The 17,594-nt window shown below is 44.4% G+C and overlaps 4 protein-coding genes across 6 annotated transcripts; 2 read left to right on the forward strand and 2 right to left on the reverse strand.

The window, feature by feature from the left end:
* The first annotated feature begins 5 nt into the window (after positions 1-5).
* Positions 6-4,279, forward strand: LOC6589492 (importin subunit beta). 3 transcript variants are annotated; one of them, XR_003408827.1, is made up of 7 exons: positions 6-213; positions 369-574; positions 1,105-1,346; positions 1,402-2,430; positions 2,507-3,439; positions 3,498-3,951; positions 4,080-4,279. XR_003408827.1 is itself a non-coding variant. In XM_026989191.1 (6 exons), exons 2-6 carry the CDS (start codon positions 517-519, stop codon positions 3,894-3,896), a joined length of 2,661 nt encoding a protein of 886 aa, XP_026844992.1. In that variant the 5' UTR covers positions 6-213; positions 369-516; the 3' UTR covers positions 3,897-4,279. The 3 variants fall into 3 exon arrangements, 2 of the variants coding, with proteins under 2 accessions (XP_026844992.1, XP_026844993.1); XM_026989191.1 differs by having other exon boundaries at positions 3,498-4,279; XM_026989192.1 differs by having other exon boundaries at positions 6-113; positions 3,498-4,279.
* A 5,539-nt stretch (positions 4,280-9,818) lies between these two features.
* On the reverse strand, positions 9,819-11,136 carry LOC6589491 (alpha-methylacyl-CoA racemase). The gene is made up of 2 exons (XM_002015205.2): positions 11,016-11,136; positions 9,819-10,963 (listed from the first exon to the last, which is right to left on the reverse strand). Exons 1-2 carry the CDS (start codon positions 11,121-11,123, stop codon positions 9,950-9,952), a joined length of 1,122 nt encoding a protein of 373 aa, XP_002015241.1. The 5' UTR covers positions 11,124-11,136; the 3' UTR covers positions 9,819-9,949.
* Positions 11,137-11,452: 316 nt separating this feature from the next.
* Positions 11,453-13,608, forward strand: LOC6589484 (guanine nucleotide-binding protein-like 1). The gene is made up of 4 exons (XM_002015204.2): positions 11,453-11,625; positions 11,727-12,055; positions 12,123-13,317; positions 13,376-13,608. The coding sequence occupies exons 1-4, from the start codon at positions 11,547-11,549 to the stop codon at positions 13,504-13,506; spliced, it is 1,734 nt and encodes a 577-aa protein (XP_002015240.1). The 5' UTR covers positions 11,453-11,546; the 3' UTR covers positions 13,507-13,608.
* Positions 13,513-17,179, reverse strand: LOC6589483 (ATP-dependent DNA/RNA helicase DHX36). The gene is made up of 6 exons (XM_002015203.2): positions 15,289-17,179; positions 14,847-15,230; positions 14,669-14,782; positions 14,127-14,399; positions 13,941-14,069; positions 13,513-13,708 (listed from the first exon to the last, which is right to left on the reverse strand). Exons 1-6 carry the CDS (start codon positions 17,148-17,150, stop codon positions 13,630-13,632), a joined length of 2,841 nt encoding a protein of 946 aa, XP_002015239.1. The 5' UTR covers positions 17,151-17,179; the 3' UTR covers positions 13,513-13,629.
* Between the last annotated feature and the right edge of the window lie 415 nt (positions 17,180-17,594).

Consider the following 17,594-nt stretch of genomic DNA (forward strand, 5'->3'; position numbering starts at 1 on the left):
CGATTACTCAGAACCGGCCTGTTTCGCTTTCAATTCGTTTTAAGGCAGCCAAAAAAAGAGCCATCTAACCATATTAATCCCCAACTTGACCGTTCACTTAAATACAATCCTAAGTAAGTGGATATAATCACTGGCTTGCATCCGCGCGTTTTCTGACAGGTGGGGAAGGTTGCAGAAGAGACAAAGGTGAATCGCGCAAAGCAACAGAAAAAAGTGAGTTTTTACTGCGTGTGTGCGTTTGTTTCGTGTAGAGCTGAAAGCGAAAAAATCAATTCGCTGACGTTCAAGGTGTTTGTGCAACCTTCCCCCGTCTAGTGTTCCAGCTACTCGAATGGTTTTATTAATTCGCTATTTTATCCGTTTTATAGTTGCTCTCGGACAATTGTCAAAAATTACGCAAAATTCCCACACATACACCCATACCTGACATCCCCCGCCCGACCCGACCGATTGCCTGGCCTCTCTAGACGTCTGCACGAAATAGAAAGTAATAAAGAAACAAAAAAAGAACGCAAAATGACTTCCGATATAACGCTGCAGTTGATTGCTATTTTGGAGAAGACAGTGTCGCCAGGTGAGTGCACCCCCTTCCAATCACAATCCCTTTGGGCATAAATTTTCCATGGCCATTTTTTTTGGTCGTTTGGCGGGAGGGACGCGCGCCGCGCGTTGTATGTTGCGCAGGGTTGCAACGCGGGTCGCGATAGCATATGTTTCGTTGCTAGGTGCACACGCATACCCACACAAACACAGCCATTTATGAATGTATATATCTGGATATGTGTGTGTGCAATGATTAAGGATTTATAAACTGCCACGAACCTAACCTCAAACAGGGATAGGGAATGCAGATCCTACAAAGAGTCGGACCCCTGCCCAAGCCACCAAGAAAAGGTTTCGCTGAGTGTATCTCATACATACACACATGCATGTGGGTATTGGGTGGGGGGAACAATTTTTTTTTCCTACTCTACTACCCCGATAAGTCCCACAACCAGTTCTTCCGGTTGGTGATAAAAACAAAATGCTCTGCGCGAAGCCCCAGTACCCATTGTAAGACCCCGAACTAAGCTATAAATAAATGCATTGCCCTTATTTATGTAGACAAAAATGAACTCTTGTCGGCAAAGAACTTCTTGGAACAGGCAGCCGCCAGCAATCTGCCGGAGTTCCTTAAGGCACTGTCGGAGATTTTGGTCAATACGACAAACAGCGCCGTGGCACGCATGGCCGCTGGTCTTCAGCTCAAAAATCACTTGACCAGCAAAGATGAGAATGTGCGGCAACAGCATCAGGAGCGTTGGCATCAGTTCCCCACCGAGATCCGGGAACTGATCAAGAATAATGTGAGTAGAGGAAATGATCGCCAATCAACAAATTTTAAAAATTCTTTATCTATAGATTCTTAATGCCTTGGGTACTGAGAATACGCGTCCCTCTTGTGCCGCGCAGTGCGTGGCCTATGTGGCTGTCATAGAGCTGCCCATCAATCGCTGGGGCATGGTCATCCAGACCCTGGTCAACAAGGTGGTCAGCGAAGGATCGAGCGAAATGCATCGCGAGTCTGCCCTTGAGGCCATTGGCTACATTTGCCAGGACATACGCTTTGGCGTGATGGAGAATCAATCGAATCAGGTGCTCACAGCCATTATTCATGGCATGCGCAAGGTCGAGCCAAGCAACCATGTCCGTCTGGCCGCCACCACGGCTCTTCACAACTCGCTCGAGTTCACCAAGGCCAATTTTGAGAAGGATATGGAGCGCAACTTCATCATGGAGGTGGTCTGCGAGGCCACCCAGTCCACGGACACTCAGATCTGTGTGGCCGCCCTTCAGTGTCTGGTGAAGATTATGACACTGTACTATCAGTTCATGGAGCCCTATATGGCCCAGGCCCTCTTCCCCATAACGCTGGAGGCCATGAAGTCGGAGAATGATGCCGTTGCCCTTCAGGGCATTGAGTTCTGGTCGAACGTCTGCGATGAGGAGATCGATCTGGCCATCGAGAGCCAGGAGGCCACCGATCAGGGTCGTGCCCCAGCGCGTGTGTCCAAGCATTATGCACGCGGTGCTCTGCAGTTCCTTACGCCTGTACTGGTCGACAAGCTAACCAAACAGGATGAGTGCGATGATGAGGATACCTGGAGTCCGGCCAAGGCTTCGTCGGTGTGCCTCATAGTGCTGGCCACTTGTTGCGAGGACGAAATAGTGCCCCATGTGTTGCCGTTCATCCAGGAGAACATTGAATCGCAGAACTGGCGATTCAGAGATGCCGCCGTCATGACCTTTGGCTCTGTTCTCAGTGGGCTGGAGACCAATACGCTGAAGCCTTTGGTGGAGCAGGCCATGCCCACGCTGATACGTTTGATGTATGATTCGAGTGTCATTGTGCGTGATACCACAGCCTGGACTTTTGGACGCATTTGCGATGTAAGTTCTTGGCTCCTTGGCCCCTCCTCCAATTCCGTTTTGCCACTAAATTTTCGACTTTATCTCTCTTCTGAAGATCATTCCAGAGGCTGCCATCGACAAGACCTATCTACAGCCGCTGCTCGAGTGCTTTGTAAAGAGCTTGAAGTCGGAGCCTCGTGTGGCCGCCAATGTTTGCTGGGCATTCATTGGCCTCTCCGATGCCGCCTACGATGCGGCCTCCACCGGAGAGCGCGAGCGCGAGACACCCGAGACGTACGCGCTGTCGCCGTACTTTGAGTTTATTATCACACAGCTGCTGGAGACCACCGATCGTTCGGATGGGGCCCAAGCCAATCTGCGTGGAGCTGCCTATGAGGCTCTCATGGATATGATCAAGAATTCGCCCCTCGATTGCTATCTGGTGGTGCAGCGCACTACCATTGTGATCCTGGAGCGTTTGAACCAAGTCATGCAGATGGAGTCGCACATCAGCAATCACAGCGATCGCCATCAGTTTAACGATCTGCAGTCGCTGCTCTGCGCCACGCTGCAGAGTGTCCTGCGAAAGGTGCACGAAGAGGATGCCCCACAGATATCCGATGCCATCATGAATGCCCTGTTCATGATGTTCCAGTCAAGTGCTGGCAAATCGGGAGGTGTGCAGGAGGATGCCTACCTAGCCGTGTCTACACTGGTGGAGCTTTTGGGCGTACAGTTTATGAAGTACATGCCGGCCTTCAAGGATGTCCTAATCATGGGCCTCAAGAACCATCAGGAGTATCAGGTATGCTGTGCCACTGTCGGCCTCACCGGCGATATTTGCCGCGCCCTCAAGGAGCAGATGGTCCCTTATTGCGATGAGATTATGTCCGTAATGATGACCAATCTGGCGGAGCCCACGCTGCATCGCACTGTCAAGCCGCAGATACTCACGGTCTTTGGCGATATGGCTCTCAGTATTGGAAGCCATTTCCTGAAGTATCTGAACGTGGTGTTGGAAATGCTGCGTGCCGCTTCCAATCTTCAGGTGAGAATTCATCGCCAGACTTAGTTGCGAGTAGATGTAAACAGATATATATTTAAAGACGGATGCCAGCAACTTTGACATGAACGAGTACATTGCCCACCTGCGCGAGAGTGTTCTCGAGGCATATACGGGCATCATTCAGGGCCTCAAGGGTCTCGATCAGACAGCCCATCCCGATGTGATGCACATGGAGCCGCATCTGATGCACATTATTGGCTTCATCAAGCGCATTGCCCAGGATGGCGAAGTATCCGACTCGATGATGGCCAGTGCTGCTGGTTTCATTGGCGATCTGTGCACTTCCTTCGGACCCCGTCTTCACACGCTGTTGGACGATGTCGTAATCACACAATTCCTGTCCGAGGGCAAGCGCTCCAAGGGTCAGCGCACGAAAATGTTGTGCTCGTGGGCCCTCAAGGAGATCAAGAAGATCAATAGCCAGGTCATCACACAGTGAACGTCTAACTAGAGGTTAATGTTTCCAACAATACCCACCATACAAGAATGAACTGGTAAGTAGATTCTGATCCGAATTCTCATCATTCACACATCATCCACACTCCGATGGACGACACACACATATACACACACACACACCGAAAAATGATTCAAACATTTTTTAATTTGGCTTAAATTTCAGTCCAGTCCGAATAAATCTCTTCTTAACTACTAAGTTTTGTTTGTCCGATCTACAATGTATATATTGTTGCTGTGCAACGTGTAAATGCTAAGACACATTGTTTATAAAACTAAATTAATTTTAAGTTGAAAGAATGGCCCGGCCCCCTCCGCCCTCCCAACCTAAATAGTGATTACAATTTTGTTAACCTACCAAACAGATTGCCCATTGACTTATTATTATTATTATCTATTATTGTGGCCGAAAGCAAATTATGACAAATCTTTTGGGCATTCTGTTTGGAATGGCCCCCGATTTTAAGCATCACCAAAAGAACTTACCAGAAGTTGTTAATCGAAATTATGTCAAGCCTAATTTAAGTGTGAAAATCGGTAAAAACAAGAACACAAAACACACATTAAATACATTACAAATTCCTTGGAAACATTAACTTGTTGTTAGCGGCTATCAAAACAAAGCAAAAACAAAAACACACCCTAATTTATAAGACGCCTATAATTATATGTAACCCAAAAAAACACCTTAGAAAAACTTAAAATTACAGCAAAAAAAAAACAAAAACTTATGAATGCCTGTGTGAGAGAGATTTTGTGAGATATTGAAGAAACTGAATCTGATGTACGATTATGATTAGGTGAATGACGGATGATATATGATATATGCCTGTAATCGAGAGAGAGAGAGAGCGTATGTATTTGTCTACTTACAAGAGTCTGAGTGCCTGGCCAGTGTGCGAATCTGTCAAACTGCCTTATAACCTTCCTAGATCCCCAGGGAAGACAGAAAATAAACCCCCAATTGTCATATTCAAGTGTGAATCTGTGATGGATGCTTCTGCAAATGGTATTTGTGATTGGGAAAATGGCTGAAAAACCTCTCCGCCCTTCCACCCTCACATTTTCTTTGGCGCGCGTGTGTTGGCGTGTGTTGTGTGATATTAAAAAAGTAAGCGTAAGAGTTTTTCTAGTGAATGATTTTAGTCTTAAGCAAAAAACCAAACAAAAAAGATTTTAAACGGATTTCAATTTAAAATTTACACAAAAAAACAACAAAAACGAAAAACAATTGTAAGACTCAAAGACGACTGAAAACAAAAAAGTAACGTGAAAAATAACTTAGTAACAATAATGGAAAAACGAAATACAAAAATGACTTAGGGACGTACAAAGCATGGGGCGTGGCGGCTTAGAAATACCATACCCTGAAATACAACAAAAACAAAATAGAACGCAAAACATCTCAAGATAAACCTAGTTTAAACTTAATTTTTGATCAAAGTACAGTTAACATTATTTCGCTACGCTCCAGAAAAATATACCTTAACTTAATGCAATTTTGTACTATTTTTTGCTCGCATTAATTTCAACGAATGACGCTTATTTTGCCGGAACGACTTTAATTCTATTTTTTGTATTTCAATTGTGTAAAAAAAGCAATAACAACCAAGCAACTACCTGCAGCATACACAAACATATAAATATATAAATTAGATAAACGAAAGATACTAAAACTCAACGAGCAACGGACCAGGGTATACAACAACAACAACAAAAGCAAAAACTAAAAACTTAACGAAAACGAAAAACCCGTACTTTACATTTTACTTTACGTGTAGAAAACGCGCTGAAAGACAAATATACATTACATTTTACATACACAATCGACTGATAGGACGAAAACTAGGAGACGGAACCAAGGCCGTGTTTTTCCCCCATACGTAAGAAATAGACTAATAAATAAATTGCAAAATTATAGCTTAATTTGATAAATAGGTTCAGTAGTTAGAAGTTGCACTATAATCCTAAATTTAGTTCTTCTATTCACTGTTTATAGCTTTTATCATTTTTTGTATACTCAAAATTTTCTAAAAAGAAATACTATCCTTAATTTTCTACCACTTTTAGTTACACATACAAATATTTTTTTAAAGAAAGCTGCATAGCTAAAAAAATTTAATGACATTTATTTACCAAATTAAATTTCAAACTTATTTAAAAAATTCAATTGTAAATAAATTGTAATTATTTAACATATTTGTTACTTTATTTTCGTAGCCCATGCAATTTAAAACTATCCTAAACACTAATATAAAATATTAATTTTGATAAATAACACATCCCCACAAAAAAAAGTGTCGTGCGCGACTGACCAGAGTATCCTATCCCTATTAGTGTTGTGTTGCTCATGAGTGAGTGAACAAAAAAGAGTTGTTCACTTAAGTGAGCAACTGAACATGTTCCTTCCAAGCTGTTCTTTTTTGTTCACTTGTTCTTTGTTGTTCTCTACTCACTTTTTGCGCAATTTTGCTCCTCAAAGGGCATTTTGCGATCTGGCAGCTGTTGCTCATATTTACGTTTACTTCACACTTTTTGTATTACCGGCAAAGCTGTATACTCTTTCAAAAATTCAGTATGTCGCTAATTCGAAAGTATAGTGAAATTTGGAACCATCTGTGCATGAATAGTGAACAACTGAGAGAGCAAGTCAGCAACTGAGCAAGTGAGCAACTGAGCAAGTGAGTAAATGAGCAATCTAAGAGAGCAATATGAGTGAATTGACTCACTAAAAAAGAACAAGTGAAAATGTTCACCAAAATGAGCAATGTTTACCCAACACTAATCCCTATGTATTTTGGTGCCCTGAACACGAATCCAAGGTCAGATTTGCTCCATCCCGGCAGGTTTTTTTCTAGCCTCAAAAAAACTAATTTGGTCAAAACATGGTGGAAACTCATTTGAAAAATGTATCGAATTTGCTTGAAACTCGTCAATGGGGGGCTTTTGGGGTCGCTGATTCCGAATTTGAGTTTTCTTGTTTCGAGATGTATCGAGTTATTTTCTCTTCAAAAGATCTATTTAAAAGGGAAAGATCTAGATGCAAGGCCGGAGAATTATTCGTTTTAAGTAAGTCCGGTCTTATTGGATCCGCCATTTTGAGTTTTTGAAAACTGAATTTAAATTTTTAACTACTGCCTTTGGTCAGCCGCGCACGACACTTTTTTTTGTGGGGATGTGTAATTTATACAGAATGTTTTGGAATATCCGCTTTGGCAATCGTGCCTATATAAAGCCCGGACCTGATTCCGTTTCTATACAAAAACAACGACACTCACATACTTAGGACCATTTACCATAAGTTCATTTACACTTCCATACATACAAACATAACCAGAAACTACCTTACGAAAAAGACGCGACTGTGAACGAGGAGAAAAATAACGAAGGAAAAAAGAAATCAAATGAAAAACTAACCGTTTAAAATCTTTTCCAAACATTTCATTACACTTACAATTAAAACTAAGTATAAAAGTGTGTCGAAAACTGAATGTAAAGCAAACTATTGTGTGGTTATATACCGTAGATAAGCATTAAATATTATCTGGTTTGTAATTATAATGTGGAATTCATTAAACAAAGCTCAACTGGAATTAAACTTGAGCTTTTTTCAATGAACACTCACAAACAAGTTGTCATTTCAAAAAAAAATATCTAAAAGAAAAACAATTGGTAAGTTTGCAATTGAAATATCGCACAGCCGTCCAAACGAGAGCAAAACAATTTGAAAATTTAAAAAAAATACCTTTCAACATATCAAAAAGAAATTCATTATTAAATATTGAGTTTTTGAAATGACAACTTTTAGAATAACAACGATATCAACGAGACAATTTGAATTGCCAAAATGAAATAATTTAATATGTACCAAAATTAGCTATGAATGATAGATTATGAATTATGATCAAGATAAAGTATGATGAAGAATGGTGATGTATGTCTATGTCTGCCTCTTGAATGACTTTTGGATGATTCTGAATCTATTGAAGATGAGCCTCAGCCTGAGCTGAGCGAAGGCCGCCGCCGAGAGGATCTTGCACTTTATGGCTGTGGTAAACAAAATGTAAGTGATGCATAGAATTTTTAAATTCAATTTATCAAAATAAGTTAGTTACAAAAACAAACAACCAATAAAAACCTGCGCACAAGCGTCCCACACATACAAAATATTTTGCTAATAATCATATATTTCTTTTTTCTTTGCACATATTTTTCACAGGTGTGTTGATTAAGTATGACTTGATGAGTACTTGAGATGATAAATGATGCTTGTGCGTGCGTTGTATGATGAAGAATTGATGATGAGAATTATGTGATGATTGACAAATGGTTGTTATGCAAAAGTAGTGTTGGGAAAGAGAAAGAGTTTCGAGTGAATGGATGGTACATCACACCCAGTACTAGAGAAGCACTCATCTAGCACAAATTTCTAACTTTTATACATTACATATTAAATCTACATGCCTGTGCATATGTATAGATCTATTACAATGTAAGAACGTGTGTGCCCGCAACTGTGACTGAGTATTTCTGTATGTTATCATTCCAAAAACGAAAAAAACAACAAAAAAACCCAAAAACCGAAACCTCTTCAGAATTTCAAGAAGCTTGTAAAATTTTGATTTTCCCTCATTAGGCTTAAAACATATAGGCTAAGATAAAAGTTAAATGAGGGTTAAGATGCCAGGCTGCTCCAATTTTTTTGTTTGGAGAATGGACATTTTAGCCGTTTTATTAAATGTGTGAATAGGGTGTAGGTCGCGTCGTCTGTTCTACAAAAAAATGCCAATTGTGCTACAACTATAACTGTAAACATTGCCTGTGATTTGATAAACTGTGTATGCTAAGAATGTATGTGTGCATGTTCGTGTGCGTGTACGGGTATGATATTGTGTGCAAGTATTGAAGTAAATAAAAAAAGCACCACGCGCAGCAGAGCAAAGTGAAATGTAAAGAAATTATGATATTTTTAATGTAATAAACTAATACTAATAAACTGTACACAACGGTAATTGTAAACGAAACGAAAAAAAAAAAAAAAAACAAATTGAAAACGTAACATATGGTACTGATTTTATACTGAGAACTGAGACTTACTATTTATACAAATACGAAACGAAACACTTACTTAAGGACTTACAATGAATTACTTTACCCGGGACTAAGCGACATATACGGAACGTACTACTACATACTACAAATAACGATGAAATTATAAAAGGTATGGACAACAGGCAAAAACAGCCAAGGAAAATTGAAAGGCACCTACAAACAATTTGGAAATGTGGATTTCGTCTTCAAGGTATGATAAGCAAAAGAGTTGCATTTTACATAGCATTCGTTGCATCATTTTTTGTTGGTCCGTTTGGCCTATTGTCCATAACCTCTTTTTCACAGCAATTTCCCAGCGGGCGGATTTTAATGAAACTGCCTGCAGCCCAAAACCAAATCAAACTAGTGAAATTTACATGAAACATACATACATAACTACCTATGCATTACATATACATTACATACATATGAGCATTATAATAAATGAATTGTATTAAATATATATATGACGATATATATTTAAACGAAACTAAGAGAAATCGAACTACTGGTAACGCTGACGCGCGGTGCTTTTTAGAGAATATTTCTGTGCTAATTCTGTATGCTAGTATAGCGAATAAGTAGAAACAGCGAGAGAGAGCGTGTACGAAAGCGATAAACGAAAAATCGGAATTTAAACGATAAGATAGTTTCTATTAAATTATACTGTATTATCACTCCTCCCCCCCAATCCCCAATAGTTCGGCACAAACCCGTTCATGAACAAATTGTATGACTGATAGTTTGTACGCGAAAAATTTAGTAAATTTAAACTGTGTTTTGTGTGCAAGAGCGAGAATAAAAGAATTTTGAATGCAAGAGCAACAAAACAATAAAGTCTTTTATTTTAAACAACAATCGGCGAAATCTTGGGGCGGCTCTCAATACGGATGTAAACAATAAACTGCACTTCGAAGCTTTCAACAAGAACTGTTATACAGCAGGCTAGAGCTTTGCCCGATCTGGCAACGTCAGCACTCCCGACTCCAACAATCTTTTCAGTTCTTCGGGTTTCAACTCCAGATCCCCTATCAGTTCTTCCTGCTTTGTGTTCTCTGCCTTGGGCAGTTTTCCAGGAGTACGACTCAGTCGTGGCGCTGGACGCGGTGCCACTGCATCACCGAGCAGCCCGAAGGATTGCCGCTCCTTATTGTGGGCATGTTGGTGGACTTTTGTATAGTCCAGCACGGGATAAACGCAAGCATCTATGTCTTCAAAGATCTTCGACCATTCTGCCTGGGTTTTTGTTAGAAATGCTTCCGTTAATAGCCGCCTGCCCCGCTCTTGATGCTCGTCTCCGAACTGCGGCAGATCCTCGGGCAGTTCCAATCGCTGCCTGAGAAGCTCAAAGAACTGCGGCTCCAGCGCGCCCACAGACATGTAGAGACCGTCTTTTGTTTGGTAGTTATCGTAGAAATATGCCCCGCCATCGAGGATGTTGTCGCCACGCTGCTTTCCCCAAATATGAAGATCCCGCGACAGGAACAACCAGCTGGCCACATAAGCAGCTCCTTCGACCATGGCCGCATCCACGACCTGGCCACGCCCAGAGTTATGGCGCTCCAGCAGGGCCAGGCAAATGCCCAGGGCACACATCACACTGCCGCCCGCGAAGTCGGCCAAAAGATTAATCGGTGCGGTGGGCTTCTCGTGTCTGCGTCCCAGCATGGACAGAACGCCCGAAATGGCTGCATAGTTGAGATCGTGACCAGCGCGTGCCGCCAAACGTCCCTGCTGGCCAAATCCCGTCAGACGGGCATAGATCAAACGCGGATTCTCTCCGCACAACTCGGCGGGACCCAAGTGGAGCTTCTCCATGACGCCCGGTCGAAAGGGTTCGATGAGTACATCGCTTTTCTTGGCCAGGCGGCGCACCAGCTGCTGCCCCTCAGGATCTTTCATATTAACGCACATTGTACGCTTGCCATGTTGCAGTACATCCAACTGATTATCGAGGATCTTTAAAAATGTTAAGATGTAGAAAGATCAATGATCGAATTGGAGTGTTTACCTTGTCAATGCGGGTGACGGTAGCCCCAAAATCGGTCAGGATTTTGCCACAGAGTGGACCAGGGGCTAGGCCAACGAATTCCAAGACTTTGATGCCTTTCAGCGGCATTTTTTAAAAGCTACAAATCTTAATTCAAGCAAACAAGTTGATTGCACTTTGGACGCCATTACAATAGTGCTGCCAACTTGGCTTTTTAATATCTAATAATTGCATATGAACTGTAGTATATTTAAAAATTAAAATTAAATGTTACTGTCTTATGTGCCACTTTATGTAGATCAGCATTATTCAATATTTTATAGTCGTTTTTGTTTAAATTTCGTAGTAAAAACAACTTTTTTAAGGTGGGCAGCACTGATTTTTTAGTGCCCACTTCTTCGGAGCTTTCGAGCAGCCTGGCAGCCCTGGCCAGACTCATCAACGGAATGTCGGCGCAAAAGAGAAGCCGCAATAACATTTAATCAGAATTAAATTAATGAAATTTAGAGAGCTACAGAAGCATAGGAAACCAAACGAAATTAACATTCCGCAATGCCACAGCAGAGACGCAAGGTAGCCTTTAGCGGCAAGAAGAAGAAGGATCAGATGTTGCAAAAACGCAACACAAAAGGTACGTCAACAATTCCCCCCGCCCCACTGTTATTTGTGGGAGAAAAGAAATCAAATCCCACGAGCCACACCACACTAACGATGACATTGATTGCCGGCCAGGTCCGCCCAAGTATTTACGCAGTGCCCAGGAGTCCTACGAGGACAGCGATGTGCCCGAAACGACGCGGAAGCTCATGGAGCAGCCGTTCGCTCGGGGTGGAAATCGCAACAAGAATGTGAATCGTTACAATTTACAATTCTACCAGGAGGGCAAGAAGGAACTGGAGCAGCTGAAGCTGGAGGGCTTCAAGCCCCTGCAGTCACTCAGTCCCACGGAGCGCGAAATCGATGAGCGCTACTTTGCCGGCTGTGATTTTCCCCTGCGTCCGGCCTGGAGTTTGTCGAGCACCAAAGAACAGCTGGACCGCTGTGAGAATCGTTACTTTAAGGTAGGTCATGGTTCATGGTTCATGTTTACTGGGATATTTGCGGCATTTCATTAAGGATTAATCCTAGGATTATGTGGACGGGCTGCAAAAGAAGCAACGCAGTGGTGACACCAAGGAACTCTCGCTGTTCGAACTGAATCTGGAAACGTGGCGTCAGCTCTGGCGTGTTCTTGAATTCTCGGACATACTGCTCATCATTGTGGATGTGCGTTATGCCACCCTGATGTTCCCACCCTCCCTGTACGACTACATCATCAACACACTGAAAAAGCATGCTATTGTGGTCTTCAACAAGGTTGATCTCGTCGAACCACAGGTGGTTGTGGCCTGGCGTGCGTACTTTCAGGAGCGCTATCCCCAGCTGCCGATCGTTATGTTTGCCTCGTTCTTGCCACGCTCTCGCAAGGGCTGCCAGCGTGGTCCACAGGCCCACAAGCGCAGCATGGAGGGTGTCTACAACATTTATCGCGAGTGCCAGCGCTATGTCCAGTCGGAGGTGGATCTGTCCGCCTGGGAGCAGAAGATACGCGAGGATATGCGGAGCGATCAGCTGGACATTCTGGAAGATGTGGCAGCCGCCGTGGAAGGTGAGCTGAAAATCAGCAGCAGCATCGATACCACGCCCCATGAGCATGTCAAATATCACAGTGGCGTCCTTACCATCGGCTGCATTGGCTTTCCGAATGTCGGCAAGTCCTCGCTAATCAATGCCCTCAAGGGGCGCAAGGTGGTAAGCGTTAGTCGCACTCCCGGACATACCAAACACTTTCAGACCATATTCCTGACACCACTCGTACGGCTCTGCGACTGTCCCGGCCTAGTCTTTCCCTCGACTACGCCAAAGTGCCTGCAAGTGCTGCTTGGCAGCTTTCCCATCTCCCAGCTGTCTGTGCCCTATCGCTCCCTGAAGTTTCTCGGCGAGCATGTGAATCTGCCGGAACTGTTGCGTCTCCAATTGCCCGAAGACTATGACGAGTGGTCGGCTGTGGCCATTTCCGATGCCTGGGCCTACAAGCGAGGCTTCCTAACGGCTAAGGCGGCCAGGCCGGATCGCTATCGGGCCGCAAATCACATTCTGCGCATGTGCCTGGCCGGACAGCAGCAGCTGGTGCTGCAGTTCTATCCGCCAGGGTATGAGGCGCGCCGCGAGCACTGGCTGCAGCATCCCGATGTGCCGGAGGTCAAGAAGTACCAACAAGTGGAGCTGCAAGATGAGCCAGAGAGCGAGACCAATGGCGATACCTCCTCCGTTTGCTCGGATAGTGAGAGCCCACGAAAAGTCTCTATATGAAACCCTTTTCTAAATTTCCTCTTTTCCAGCTGCTGATAGCGAGGACGAAGACGAGGACAGCTCCAACGATGAGACTAATGCCGACGAGGACTCGTGCGCCATCGAGGAGGATGAGGCACCACGTTCGCGCAATGTATTTGCCCTACTCGAAGACGAATAATAATCCTTCGAACAAACACACATAATTTATTTTTGATTATACATATATTTTTTGGTAATATACCATTCGACTAATGAACCACAATAAAATGGAATTAAATTATGCTCTGAGCCTCTTCCGCATTCAGATATCATCGATTTCGTCGGACGAAAACGAATCGTCATCCAATTTCTCGTCCAATGAAAGCAGCAACTCAATTGCTCTGCAAAGAAAATTAAATCCGAATGAGAAAATTTCTACAAAAGTGTTCTTTGGCAAAGACTATAAAACACCAAGATGTTGCATGAAACGGGCACGGAACCTGGTGCTTAAATTATATTTTGGGCTATCCTTCGGGGCATCACCAAAACCCCTGACAATCCCCCTAATAGCTTTTTGGTGCCTCTTGAAACATCTTAATGATTGAATAGCCTTTGTCTTAGTTAATGCCGTACTTGATCAATTGCTTCTCTTCGCCATTCTCTTCGATGGGTGCCGGACAGAGAGCCTTTTTCAGCAGCAATCTACCCAGATTTGTGCGCAGCTCAAGCACCACTTTGGCAGTCTCTGGATTGCATTTAAAACTGAAAAGAAATAAACATTAAAACTAGCCATTTATCTGTAAAGATATCCCCACTCACAAGTATGTATTGGCCACGGATAGGTAGGGCACTCTGTCTTTGACACCCGCCTCGACGCCATCGCCGAAAATAATGAGAGCCATGGGAAAGACCATTGTGGAATCGAGTAAATACAGCGATGAGGACTTCTGTCGCTGGTAATACACGAAATAATCCGAATCAAAGCTGGATTCCCCGCTGTTCACGGATGAAGGATGAAAATTCACACGCTTGCCGTCGTCCGTGGACATGTTATGAACAGCACGCACTGAATTCCGTATGCGACGTGTTTTGCTGTTGGATAATTATGGTAAATTATAGTACTTATATCGGATTTCGATTAATAATTGTCACGTGTCCACTACAATTCACATCAAAACCGCACATCATTAGTACACTTTTCGACTTTCAAGAGATACTACGTCCAAATGTTATCAAAGTATTGAGCCCTGGTTCTCGGTCTCAGTGTCATGACCAAGCAACGCATATTGCTTGCCAAGAAATTGCGATCTTGCGATCCGACATATTCATCTAAAGATACAGAGTTGGTCTCTTGATCTTACCGCATGTATGCCATATTCGGATAGAGACCGGCTCCAATAATAGCCCTCAGCAGAGGAATCTTGTCCGAATTAATGTTGGATGACTTGTCCAGTAAGCTGGGTGAACTAAGAAATCTACAAAGGATAGAGAGAATTGGTAGGGGGATGCTAAGCTTAAGGATTAAACCTTTTGACCTACTTGTAGTTGCACAGCAGTTCTGCAAACTGATTCTTCATGCGTTCCAGCTGCTGCAGCGTCATGTAGCTCAAATAATTCGTATAACAGAAGTTGCGATCACCACGACTCTTGCGATACGAACAAATGGTGTTGTGCACCATCAGATGATCACTGCGCATGTTGTGGGCCATCTGCCGTTTCACCTGATCCACACGGCTCTCCAGCCCCAAGGGCGTGTAGAACGGCGACTTGTATGAGAGTGCCGCTGCCGCCGAGGTGATGGGATCCAGGCAACAGAATAGGGCTGACATGAGCATCATTTTGCCCATTTGCGGATCGACGGGAAGCTTCGCCAAATGCACGCCCAGCGGTGTAAGAATGCCCTCTTTGTCCAGGGCACCAATGCTGAAAAAAATCATTTAAATTTTTATGATCATTTGACTAGAAATTCATTCAAACTTACCGCATCAGGAGAAGAACACCGTTTTTGATGGCCTCCTGTTCGGGGGCACTGATGAGAGTGCCCAGAAATTCATAGGGATTATCAATGTGCAGCAGTTTCAGGCTCAAAATGATTGACTCCAGCTTGGAGCGCAGTATATCCGGTGTAGGTATATCGGCCATCTGATCCTCCCTGGCCCGACTGAACAGATTGTAGCAGATGCCCGGCCTTACACGTCCTGCACGACCCTTGCGCTGCTGGGTATTTGCCTTGCTCACCCACACTTCGTCCAGGCTCTGGATGTTGCTGGCAATGTCATAGTTGCTAGCCTTGGTGCGGCCGGAATTGATGACATACACCACATCATCAATGGTCACCGATGTCTCGGCTATAACGGTGGACATAATAACCTTACGCTTGCCGGCCGGAGGACGACGGAACACCGCCTGCTGCTCGACGGAGGGCATCAGGGAGTGCAGGGGATAAAGGACTAGACTTTGGCGCCAGCGTTGGCCCTTGAACGAACCCTGGGGGTTCTCCAGAGCTTTGTTCAGTTTGGAGATCTTGTCGAAGCCGGGCAGGAAGACCAGAATGGCACCCTCTGGCTCGTTTTCGCAGATGTAGTAGACCAGATCCGCGATGAAATCAATGTCCTCGCAGCCCTCCGACTCGGGCAGGCGCAATTGGTCGAGAACCCTTCGATCGTACATGTGACGGACGCGACGCACATACGGCAGGATCATGGCTTCGTGCGCCATTAAGGACTCCTTACGCTCCTGATTCGGCTTTTTTTTCGTTGTGCGCAAATTTTCGAACTGATAGTTGGTGAGGGAGAGGACATCCTCCAGGTAGAGCATCCGGACGGGAAACATCACCCCCTCAATGCGGAACATGGGACAGTTCTCAAAGTAGTCACAGAAATCCTGCTCTCGAACGGTGGCACTCATCAGAATCACCTTCAGGTTGGGCCTGTGCGGCAGGATGACCTTCAGCAGGCCCATTAGAAGGTCCGTCTCCACGCTGCGCTCGTGTATCTCGTCCAGAATGAGCACACTGAGGCTGTGCATCAGGGGATCCGACTGGAGCTGCTGCAACAGCACTCCCGTTGTGCAATACGTAATGGAGGCCCGGTCCCTTGGCCGGCGGCTCTCCAGGCGTATCTGATAGCCTACCGAGAGGCCCAGGTTTTCGCCACGCTCGTAGCTCACTCGCTCGGCAATCGTGATGGCCGAAATACGACGCGGTTGTGTGCAAATAATGCGGCAGTCTGAGGCACAGCCCTTGACAATGCTGTGATCGAGCAGCAGTTGAGGGACCTGTGTGGTCTTGCCACAGCCGGTGCTGCCGACAATGAGAATGACTTGATTCTGCTGGACGGCGCGTATAATCTCCTCCGCATGCTTCATGGCCGGCAGCTGCTGACGTGCGTGCAGGCGCTCACGCATATTTGGTGACTGGAGGCGCTCTCGATGCTCCTCCATTAATTTCGTATCCAAATTCTGGTTGATGTAGTTCAAAGTGTTGTTCTCCTGCTTTTTCTCGGCAATAAACTGGTGGAAATTGACGCTCAGCAAGTGACGAAACTGCAGCTCGAATTGCGCATCCACATCCGAGTGCGAGTCGGATTTCCTGGGCGTCTTGTTGAAGGCCTGCATGAATTCCTTGACGCGCTCCAGCGCGCCTCGTGGCACAGTGACACTGCATCCCAGCCGGATTTTTGGCTGCTCAATCATGTCCGGCCCGCCATCCTTTTTCATTTTCTCGCGCTCCTTCGCGCGCTGGCGACCGAGGTCGCGGTAATACATGCCAATTTCCTTGCCCTTCAGCCCGGGCGGACGATTGCCCTTGCGGGCATGGGAGTCGGAATCGCGATCACGATCCATTCAATCAGTTTAAATTTAATTTGAATTTAACAAATTAAACAACAAATCCTAACATCCAACAACATGACACTCAAATATAAGAAGGCTGCCAGCCCGTTGAAAAAGTGGGACTGCCAGATGAGCAGATGTGGCAACACTAATTTATCAGCGATGCTCGAAAGAGCGACAAAAAAAGTTAACATATTCTTTAAGAGAGTTTAAGAGGAATCGCGGAATTCTTTAAGAGGGTTTAAGAGGAATCGAGATGGTTATACCGTAATAACCGGTTGACAACAATAATTCCCGGCAACACTAATTCTCATACCCTAGGGAAAAGATTATTATACAATTGAGAAAATGTTTGTCATCCCAGGCTCCGTAGGTATTAGGATCTCGATAAATATATACATGAATATGACTAAAACATATCAATTTGAGAATAGGTCTTTCTAAATTGCGTTTCAT

The sequence above is a fragment of the Drosophila persimilis genome, unplaced genomic scaffold (assembly GCF_003286085.1).
Source record: "Drosophila persimilis strain 14011-0111.01,24,50 unplaced genomic scaffold, DperRS2 tig00000191-arrow-pilon, whole genome shotgun sequence".
NCBI classification, from domain to species: Eukaryota; Metazoa; Arthropoda; class Insecta; order Diptera; family Drosophilidae; genus Drosophila; species Drosophila persimilis.